At 40.5% G+C, this 10,760-nt stretch overlaps 1 protein-coding gene and 1 pseudogene across 1 annotated transcript; one reads left to right on the top strand and one right to left on the bottom strand.

Moving 5' to 3' along the window:
• Positions 1-216: 216 nt before the first annotated feature.
• On the bottom strand, positions 217-4,448 carry LOC141837187 (uncharacterized). Its single transcript, XM_074724633.1, has 7 exons — positions 4,368-4,448; positions 3,453-4,127; positions 3,277-3,375; positions 2,971-3,191; positions 1,589-1,658; positions 1,347-1,426; positions 217-415 (listed from the first exon to the last, which is right to left on the bottom strand). The coding sequence occupies exons 2-7, from the start codon at positions 4,080-4,082 to the stop codon at positions 217-219; spliced, it is 1,299 nt and encodes a 432-aa protein (XP_074580734.1). The 5' UTR covers positions 4,083-4,127; positions 4,368-4,448.
• A 2,112-nt stretch (positions 4,449-6,560) lies between these two features.
• LOC141842280 (protein PSK SIMULATOR 1-like) lies at positions 6,561-8,249 on the top strand (annotated as a pseudogene).
• The last annotated feature ends 2,511 nt before the right edge of the window (positions 8,250-10,760 follow it).

The raw sequence follows: 10,760 nt of genomic DNA, 5'->3' as shown, positions 1-10,760 counted from the left end.
TCCGCTGTTACTGATCAGGCTCTTTCCACTGCAGCCTAGGCAACTCACTGTTGACACCTGACACTGATGGATTGTGCCCCCGGAGGGACACCAGACGCCTCCAATTTTGTCTGATCTGGGTGTTTTTGGTGCTTCCTAGTTTCTCATTCTAGATCTCGACAATGGTTTCTGGATCCTCTCAACGCTGCCCAATGAAGCAACCATGACTTTATGGTGTCACTTGATCACGCATTCTCCAGATCCACTGTGATCTTTTGTGTCTGCATGTCTGACATCGGCTGCATCAGATCCTGATTTCCAAGTTCCAACAATCAACCAAATCCAGTTGCGATCTAATATTGGTTTCTCTTTGGCAGAAAAATATGCAAGATTGAAGCAATAGCAAGAAGAATGGGCAATCTTGTCCATGATTCTCCTAACCAACATCATGGCACATGCATTCAAAAAGAAATCACAAAAATGACTCTAGCGCTTTCAATTAATGTCAAGTGTGTGCCTGGAAGATGATTAGCCAAGGTCATGATAATGGTAATTCATCTGTCACTCCCATGTCTGCCAGTACTCATTTTCAAGATAATCTTTCAAACACTTGGCTCTTTGATTCTAGATTATCAAAATACATGATTTTCAATTTCTTGTTCAAAGTAGCTGACACCTCTCAGCCCCTCTGAAAACGCAAATAAACTGGTGGAAATCTAGTTTCTGCAATATCCTATGATAATATTTTCAATTTTTCTCTTGTTCAAAATATCTCACACCTATCAGCCCCTCTTAAAAAACAAATAAGTTGGTGGAAATCTTGTTTCTGCAACATCCTTCGATAGCATTCCTTCTAAGCAATTAATGATAAAAAAAATGCCTTTTCATTTTCGACATCTATCCATGACCTTATCTCTACTGGTCAATTGGTTGACTAGGGTTTGTGGTACACTATAAAGAACACTTGAAATGAATAAATGAATAAGAAAACTTTCCCTAGTTTGTGATTCCTTGGAAGGAACGACAGAGGATAAGTTTAAATCTTCTAAAGTTGATTGTTTAAACATAGAAAGACTACTGACATAGATTTATAAAAATAATCATTTTGGTCGGATTCCTTGACCAAAATCTTGAATAGGAATAGGGCAACAGTGGCATGTCAATAAGCACAGGAAAATCATTCCAGTCTTTTCCTTTCCTTTGTCCATTTCTGCTAGGAAATGGACAGAAAATACGCTTGGGCAAACTTTTCCCCTTGCGTGTTTCCTTCCTTTGTTCACTCCATAGTAAACATAGTCAAAGTAATGCAAAATGATAAGAGTTTCATTATTGATGCTGATATTGATATATGCCTAAGATAAGCTGACCTTTTGGCAGTCATAATCAAATTTGCAATGCCCTGCCCTATCAGTCCACATGCAAATCCAACCGTTCCATATAAGAAACCCTGGTTGCAAAGCAGGTTAACTATAATTTTATAACACATCCCTTTATCAAATAATATACAAGAAGAAAATGGAAACGATACTGTCACATTGCTTGAAACTCACAATTAACACCCTAAAAGCAAAAAAAGGAGTAATAATACTTCTTTTGATCACAATAATACCTTATAGAAATAAGTCGCCATTCTCTGTTTAATTGAAAATTTGCATCCTGGTCTTTCAGCTTCAAATACACTGTATTATAAGCATTCATGTTATTTAACATACTGGATTCTTCTAATTGATTCAGAAGCAAGAAATTTAAATTACAAAGTAACAAGACAGAACAAATTTAATAATCACACTAATTGCTAAGAGTGTGATTTCAACTAGAACAACAATGCAGACCTTGATGCAAAAAATAGGCATGAAATACTTAAGTAGTTTGAAAAAGTCACACATGACAGAATCATTATACAGTATTTTCAGCTTCTTATTAGATTCATTATGGTAGCAGCTTATGGTAGCAGCAAAGGCAGTTCATTTTCTTCACTGTCAGTGAAACAAATCACCAACATAAAATAATAGCTTTTCCACAGAAGATTAGCAAGTAGCTTAATCTTGGGAATGATAAAAAAAGCCTCCTACCTGGGTAAAGATCACAGACCCATTCCCACAACTGAGTTTGGTTGGAGTGAAGTGTCAACAGCACTGATAATTACAAGGAACACTGATATCCTTTCTCTTTTACTTGCTCTCAATCAAACCATTGCCAGTTTCCAATTCTCCTTTTTAACTTAAATTAATTGGTTCACTTTGTAACTTTCATTCTAAAATCTAAAACTTATGACATATCACACCAGTGATTATCTTCCTTCCTTCCCTTCAAAAAAAAATCCACAATCTTCTTTCATTTTATGAAAATGAATAAAGAATCGTACATGACATTTGTCATTCTGTGAGGACAAAATTCCAAAACTACAGCCAATACTCAATATATAGTCTTTCTTTCGATGCAAAAAATAACTGACTACAGCCACCTTCCTCATGCCTTACTCATGTCACTTTAATCTCACGTGTAATATAGCTTCATTGTCTGAGAGCAATATTACTTTAGCCTTGAATTTAATCACTTTCTACTGTACATATGGGAAAAGTTGCATATATCACATTATCTATCTGACAAGTCTCGAATAGTATAGATAGCTTAATTATAGCCTTTTGTTATTCTATACTTAAATCCCAAATAACTTAATTTGCAAATTAGATGAAGAAATCTCTATCCTTTTTTTGCACTTTACCTATTACACTCGTATATTAAGGAATCCACATCAAACATTGTTCACCAGAGTAATTGGAGTCATATTTTTCTATTTTTGTCACAATTGAAAGTATATGTTCTCAATCATGAGCATCTTAACCATCAATAGAAACAGATGACTTGAAGGATCATCACAAGATATTTCTTCCAATAATTACTAATATATGACTACAAGAGTCAATTTGTGTTTCAGATAGCATCACAATCTTTGGCTGGAATGAGACATCAGAACTGGCAAGCTCATACCTGCTAGGGAGAGCCGCATAAGCACGTGTTATACGTCCCAATATGCTGTTTGAAGTAGATACTTGGCCAAAGCGTGCATACGGTGCTAGCATACCAACTAATGCTACATTAACAACTACACCTACCAAGAGGTCTGCAGCATACAACTCAAATTCTGCCCAGAAATCTTTGCCCCTCTTTTGGATTTCCGCAAATGTTGCACAGCATGAATCAATAATTATCTGCAACATTCCAAAGAGCATTCCAAAGAAATCATGTCATGGTTATATGCGATTCGCATACTAAGAGAAATAAATTTAAGTAAACCTCAGTGCCAATTTTGAAAAGGAAAGATGGGTCAGCAAGCATCCGGTTACGAAACATAGCACAATATTTCATTGCCACACCAATCGGCCAAGCTGATGCCTTCCACACATCACAAAAGGTTAAAATAATTCTGGTATGAGATTATGGTTGGACATGAACTCAGATTTGAAAATTACCTGCAGATCCAAGTACCTATACAGGAGGAGCTGTTGGATCCCACTGGTTTTAGCAGCCTCAAGCATGTCAAAAGGAAGACTCGCACTGTGAGCCTCTACTTCTTTGACCACTTCCTCGTACTTCAAGAGTGGCCCAAATTCTTCTTCTTCGTAACCACCACTATTATCACCACCATTGTCTCCCCCTCCTCCCCCTCCTCCTCCAGGTGGAATGTTCTTGTTACCCCCTGTTCCATCAAGAATGTCTCTGCTTTCGTTTCCATTATGGTTGTCTACATGGTAGTCCTCCATAATGCTAATATCATTCTTCAGAGGAGCATCACTGGAGCCCTTTAAACTACTAACTGTTTCTCCCGAGCTGACCTCTGCTGAAGGCCGCAGCTCGCATCTGATGGCAGTGCTAAGTTTCCTCCTATTCAAGCAAAGCTCAGTGTTTTCGGCTCTAAAACAGGCCAAGAAAGTAGCTTTCGAGCGTAAGCTGATCCCCATTGCAAGTCTAGCCTGTTGTGCGAAACAAATAACATCTACACTAACATCTCTACTCCGGCAACTGATGAGACTGATTCTATGGTAGCCATCAGCCGCCACAGGCGTTGAGAGTGATCCAAACTTCGACAAAGACAACGCCATTTCTTATTATTTTACTAGTCCACTCTCCCGTAGAAACACCCTAACCTGCACGACCAAATTATGAAAAAAAATAGTAATATTGTTAATAAAAAGCATAAGAATCAGTGGGTAGGAAATCAAACAAACAAAAAAAACACCTGATCGGGTTATAGCATACAGCGACAGATGCTAAGCTATTAGTTCTTATCATAAAAAAAATAGAACAACCTAAAAAACGAGGAACAGGAAAAGAATCGACTGAAACTATGAAAAGTAACAACGAAAAGGTTGAGAAAAATCGACAACGTAGATAGACGCTGAGGCGGCGCCGCGATGAAAGAAGAGGCGTAACGTCGCTGCGCTCACGATTTCTCTTCCGGGACGCCGCCAACTACGGGGAAGTGTGCGGAAGCTGGACGGCAGAGATGTTAATTGGCGAAAAGCGGACGGTTGAAGATGGAGGATCTAGCAATGCGAGATGGGGGTTGGCAACGTCACGGTTCTGACCACATGTTTCAGTCCCACGAGACGATCCAGTTTTTAAACCGGACCAGTTTCTGAACCGATCCAGGACCAAATATATTCAACCAATTTAAAATTTGTTTAAAAAACAAATTTAATCTGTTTTGGTTGGTAGTGTTTACGGCTCCTACTTGAAGTTAACATAAAATTGATAATTAATTTTAACGTAGAATTTATTAATTATAATTGATATTTTTATTTGAATTGAAACAATAACGATGAACTAAAATCAAAGGTTCGGGGCGTCACTGGTGATTGTGTTGACGACTTACTTTGTTCTCGATGGTGGGTGGTAATTAGATCATCAATCGTGTGATCTCATCGACAAAGAAACTTAGACAGATTAATTGATATTGATATTTTTTTATTATAGTTGTGTTTTTCTTATATTTTATTTTTACTTAGTGAAGGATTTATAGTCAGTGAGAATATTGGGGAAAAAAGGGCAAAAGAGGAGACGAGGTGGGATTGAAGTCGTGGCCGGTTAAAGTTAAAGTGCATCCTTTTTACTAAATCATTAAAAATTATTAAATAAGTTATTTGTTTGCCAAATACTAAATTATTATTGTTTACTTTTAAAACTCATTTTCACTTACATTATATTTTTATTGAGTTTTATTGTCGACTTTATCGTCATGCTGCACAAAGAGATTCTTTCAGGTTCTCAATGAGTAGACTATAAAAACATCATGAAACTTAATGCGTTTTATAATTTAAAGGTTTATGATAAGTTTTAGAATTTATATTGATCACATGCTCAATTCAATCTTAAAATTTATATTTTTTAGAACAAGCTCTATAAGACATTCTTTGTATAAATATCTATTTTAGTTGAACTGTTCATATATCCATGTTAGATCATTCGCAATCGTAGGAGTTATTATGAGAGCCTTTTTATGGACTTTACAATGCCGCATCAAAAATACATTTTTTTATTTATCTCTCTACTATAAATATAGATTTTTATTATCAATAATTTTAATTTTAAAAAATAATGAGCAATTCCTCATTCCCATCCGGAGAGGAAGCTCTTTATATTTGACTTGCCATCCCTCAAATTTCATTTTTTTAATAAATAAATAAAATAAATTTAAATTGAGGTTACAAATAAAACACTTGTGAATTCAACATCTTTCTCTGTGCATTCCGAATCCACAGTGGCACAAAAAAGGAGGACAAAAATCAAGACGAGTCAATTTTTTTTCAAATTATTAAAAAATTTTAATTTTTTATCCAAAAGATGTTTGATCGTGTTTAATCATGGATTTAATATAATTTAATATTAATATCTTTTATTTAATTTTTAAATTAAAAATCTACTATATTATATCAATTATAAAATTATAATTACTATAACAAATATTATTAATTCGCATTGTATCGTCTAGTTTATGTTATAATAGTTATTATATCATTCAAAATTTAATTAAAAATAAATATTAAAAAATATCTAAATAATTATACGTGACTAAATAATAAAGCGAGGTGTCGATGTGATAAGAAATAAAGCAGGACGTCTCAACGCTAATTTGGAAAAAAAACGTTTTTTTGAAATTATCTTTTTAAAAAACTATAAAAAGAAAAAAAAATCCATATCCTTTTTATCAACCACAATCGGCATTCCTCTACTGCACCCTCTTAACGATTGGACAGGACATACGGGCCCCTCTCAGCCTTGACCTGAGACTTAAATCCTTAAACAGGTGGGTGAATATTTTGCGTCGTCTACTTTGGAACGCCGCCGTCGCCCAATTCAAAGCCCCGGGGACTTTTTTCTCTGACTGAATTTTGGAATTTATTGATCAGATTGATTTGATCAATCTCTATCTCTCTCTCTCTCTCTCTTCCGTCTGATTTTGCACAACCGCGTCGACGACTCCACGGCGGCCGTGGAGATGCAGGAACGATAAGAACACCTCTTCCTGGCCCATCCCTTATCATCCCCAACCCCAACCAAGCTGCGCGTCTCGAATTCTCGAAGTCCGGTTCTCCCAGTTCCAGTCTAATCTCGATCAATTCCACAAGCACCACCATGGGCGTCCCGAAAGTGTTCGAGAACCTCCGCGGCCGCATCGACCTCGCCGATCGTCACGTCGTCGGCATTCTCCACCTTCGAGGCGGCCGCTGCCATGGCTCGCCTCGTCTCCCTCCATCGCTCCCTCGCCGAGGACCAATTCCTCCACCTCCGCCACATCATGCGCTCCCAGGGCGTTGCCTACTTGACGTCCAAGGACCAGTCCTTCCTCCTCCGTCTCGCCTGCGCGGACATCCTCGCCGAGCTCGACAAGGCTGCCACCTCCGTCGCCCGCCTCTGCCCCAAGTGTCGTGATCCTATCCTTCGTAGATTCGACCGGTTCTACGACGACATCAAGGCTGGCGCACTGCGCCTCGGGCGTGTCGCCGAGGTGGACCGCCTCGGGCTCGGCTCTACCGAGAAGGACGTCGAGAAGCGTCTTAAGAATATGGAGAAATGGGTGGAGGCGGCATCAAAGTTGTACGAGGAGATGGAGGAGCTCAATGGGCTCGAGGCGGCGGAGCAGCGGGTTGAGCAGCAGAATCGTCACAGTGGGCCGATTCCGAAGCAGCAGCAACCTGGCGTTTCGACGGTTCAATCGGAGGTGGTCTCGGCACAGCGCAATAGGGTCCGCCGGCTCAAGGAGGAGTCTCTATGGAGCAAGAGCGTCGACAAGATCGTCGATCTGATGGTCCGCGCTGTCATCACCGTTTTCGCCAGGATCTGCGCCGTCTTTGGTCCCTACGTTCTCGGCTTTCCGCCTGTGCCGCCCGAGAGAAATTATAGCCGTTTCCCGTTGTTCCCAGGCGGTCTCGATTTGTTCACCAAGCGATCTTCGGGTCCGATTCATCGGCCATCGGCGGGCAAGGAAGTCCCCATCGTGAGCAACTCTGCTCCCATGGTAATGCGGAAGGGACACACCTCAAAAGTGGTTCGACGAAATGCGCAACTTGTTGGAAGCAGGGCCGAGCACCGTCGGTGGCTCGGGCTTGGCGTTGAGGTACGCCAACATAATCGAGCTCGCTGAGAAATTAGGCGAGTCGATGGCAGAGGAAGGAGAGGAAGCGGCGGCGGCGGAGAGGGAGGAGCTCTATGAGATGTTGCCGTCGGGGATGCGAACCGCAGTGAGGGCGAAGCTGAGGAAATGCTGGCGGCGGAGGGTGGGACGAGGGACGCAACGATGGCTGAAGGGTGGCGGAAGCGGTCGGGCGGATTCTGGCCCGGCTAAGGCCGGTGGCAAGCGACACTCCGATGGCAGGAGGAGCACTATATGGAGCAGAGGTTCTACACAAGGCCGCGGGCCTTGTTGCTGCAGACGCTACATTTCGCCGATCAGGAGAAGACTGAGGCCGCCATCGTGGAGGTCCTCGTCGGGCTGAGCTGCGCGCATTGGTACCGGGAGCAAGCGCAGGTCGAGTCGTCAGGTTTTGACCATGTCTCTCGTGGAGACCATCAATGGCGATGAATTTGCCCAGATAGTTGCCGCGAATTCGTAGAGGCAGTTCTGAAATCAACCTTATTCTTTGCTCACCATCTCCAAGACGGTAGATATTACGCGTATAAACATTTTCTTATTGCTTTGTTGAATTAACACGCGATTACGTGCAAACTGTCGGAAAGAGTCGACAAAAAAATAGGGAAATTTTATTTTAGTCTGTTGCTTTTGAATTCTGCCAACGTTTGCTCTGTAAATTGCAGGTATGAACGTCCTCATTCCTAACTTCTTGTCGTACTCGTGCTCAAAGTCTACACTATTGACTCTGCAATACATTGCTATTGCCTAAAACCCTTGAATTCGTCATAAAAACATTAAAATTTTCATGAGAGAGCAACTCTGCTTCATGGGGCTGTACCTTATTTGAACATTTCCCCCTGGTTGGAACTTGGAATAGATTTTTTTTTTGTTTGGCCCGTGACGTTCCAAAAAATATAAACTAGCTTCTAAAAGTTTACATTGTTGCAGTCTGACCTAAGAAGATGCCAATGTCAATTTTATTTTTATTTGTCTTTTGGAAATCATCAAATTTGTATTGATTTGGTCCATGATGATCCCAAACTTTTTTGTCCATAAAGAGAAATGACTTTTTTTTATGTGAACTTTAGTTACACTCAAACTATCACACGAAAAGACCAAGTCAATAATCGAGTTATTTACGTGATCTTAAACTTAGAATATAAATTATGATTCATAAACAAAAATTATCTAAAAACTATAACAACACAAAGTTGAGAACGAATTGTATTCTCATGAGATTGTGAAAAGTTTTACCTCTTCATATATGTATGATTGTAGGATCAATTATATGAAGTCGTTGGAGTGGTTGATTCACTCAACAATAAATTAGAAAAGTTGTTAAATAAATTTTTATTGTTAATATATAGAAGGATAATGGACAATAGACGAACCTGAATAGCAAAGATAAAGAGGGAAGTGGTAGGCAAATTGGTCGATCTTCTAAGGTCCTGAAAGAAAATTAAACTAAGAACTCAAAAGGGTAATATAAATCATAGATTTACCTCTAACTTTATTAAATTATTAATTAATAATACATACAGTAATATTTGACAACATATGCATATGAAATATATAATATTAATTAAATAACAACTAAAATCCGTACTCAAAATTAAAAAAATCTAATATATTTTTAAAAATCAATTTATTCTTATTTTTAGTTTCGCGTCAAAACTGATGGAATTGTCAGCGTAATCCGAACAAGATTTTGTCCCCACATAAAATTTATTGTTGGCGTGATTTTCTACTGCGCCAAGGAACACTGAAACTCGAAAAGCGGCAGCAGAGACGCCGGCTCCACCGCCGGCACAGAGAGAGCCGGGTGACTCCATCCCTTCGGCGACGACGTCGTCTCCATATTCACTTCACGCTCCTTTTCCTCGTCCTGCACAGCGTCGTCGTCCCACATCAACGGCAAAGGCGAAAGAACAAGCGGCGACAGAAACGGAATTGGAACTGCCTCCTCCTCCCACGCGAAGTTCGCCTTCATCTCGTCGGTATTGATTTGTAGCAACGCCGGCGCTAGCCTCTGGAGCCGGCTCTGGCTGGCCGCCTTCTTGCCGTCCGCTTCGACGCCGCTCTGCATATTCGATCTCGATTACTTCCAGCTATGGCAGAGGCGTACAATCAAGACGACAAGGATAAAGACGATAGCACATACGTACGGCGTATTGAACATAACGCCGCGTGGCCAATGGAAATTGGAAATGGATGTGGTACGTGGAGGCCGTGGCGCGGTGGGATGGCTCCATCCTGTTTGAATGCGAGGAATCATAGCTGATGTGGCGAATTCTGATCAGTCATACATACATGATGACAGAAATAGTCAAAGGATGAATTGATATGTCAAATTAAAAAAGTCAATAGTTAATTTTAAGTAGACTCTATCTTATTCGATCTCTCGACTATTTCGATCTTGATCATCTCAATCATTTAGTCTCTAGATTATACGATCACTAGGTCATTCGGTCATTAGGTCTCTTAATCACTTCATCTCACTCGATCTCGATTATCTCGATCTCGACCGTCTTGACCACTCAGCTTCTCAACCATACGGTCACCCAGTTACTCGACTACTAAGTCTTTCAGCCACTTTATCTCATTCGATCTTGACTATCTCGATCTCGGCCGTCTCGGCCACTCAGCCTCTCGCTTATACAGCCATTTGATCACTAGGCCACTAGATTTCTCGGCCACTCCATCTCACTCGGTCTCGACTATAACGACCCCGATCGTCTCAGCCATTTAACCTCTCAATCATACGACCACTAGGTCTCTCGGTCACTCCATCTCACTCAGTCTCGACTATCCTAACTTCGACCGTCTCGGTCATGATCGCTCTACCTCTCGGCCTCTTGGTCATTCAAACACTCAATTTCTTCGATCACTCAACAACTCAGCAACTTGGTCGCCTCATCTTGGCCACCGCCCCCGTCTCACACAGAAATTGTCAAAATTTTCCAAGCGTGTGATGTCTGTCAAAGGGTCAAGGCGATTATGAGATTGTCGGACCTGATTCCCTAAATCCCCTCATGCACGTGCATACAACCAAAAAGTAAAAATAATCATCAATGTCGAACCACAGACCGGTTTTGAGATTGCAGACTTGGCCCCCTGACATTTCATGTGGGGATCCCATGTCAGCGAT

The sequence above is a fragment of the Curcuma longa genome, chromosome 11, assembly GCF_044706935.1.
Source record: "Curcuma longa cultivar G26 ecotype Majalengka, Jawa Barat chromosome 11, ITB_CL_G26_1.1, whole genome shotgun sequence".
In the NCBI taxonomy this organism is placed as follows: Eukaryota; Viridiplantae; Streptophyta; class Magnoliopsida; order Zingiberales; family Zingiberaceae; genus Curcuma; species Curcuma longa.
The sequence above is the reverse complement of the archived record's forward strand: the minus strand, read 5'-3'. Positions and strand labels throughout refer to the sequence as shown.

Bases quoted from the DNA above. Each gene is read 5' to 3' on its own strand.
- LOC141837187 (XM_074724633.1), bottom strand. From the start codon at position 4,082: ATGGCGTTGTCTTTGTCGAAGTTTGGATCACTCTCAACGCCTGTGGCG. The intron at 1,427-1,588 runs GTATTATTGTGA...CTTTGCAACCAG, and splicing joins TGGCGACTTATTTCTATAAG to GGTTTCTTATATGGAACGGT. The intron at 416-1,346 runs GTCAGCTTATCT...GATGTTGGTTAG, and splicing joins TTGATTATGACTGCCAAAAG to GAGAATCATGGACAAGATTG.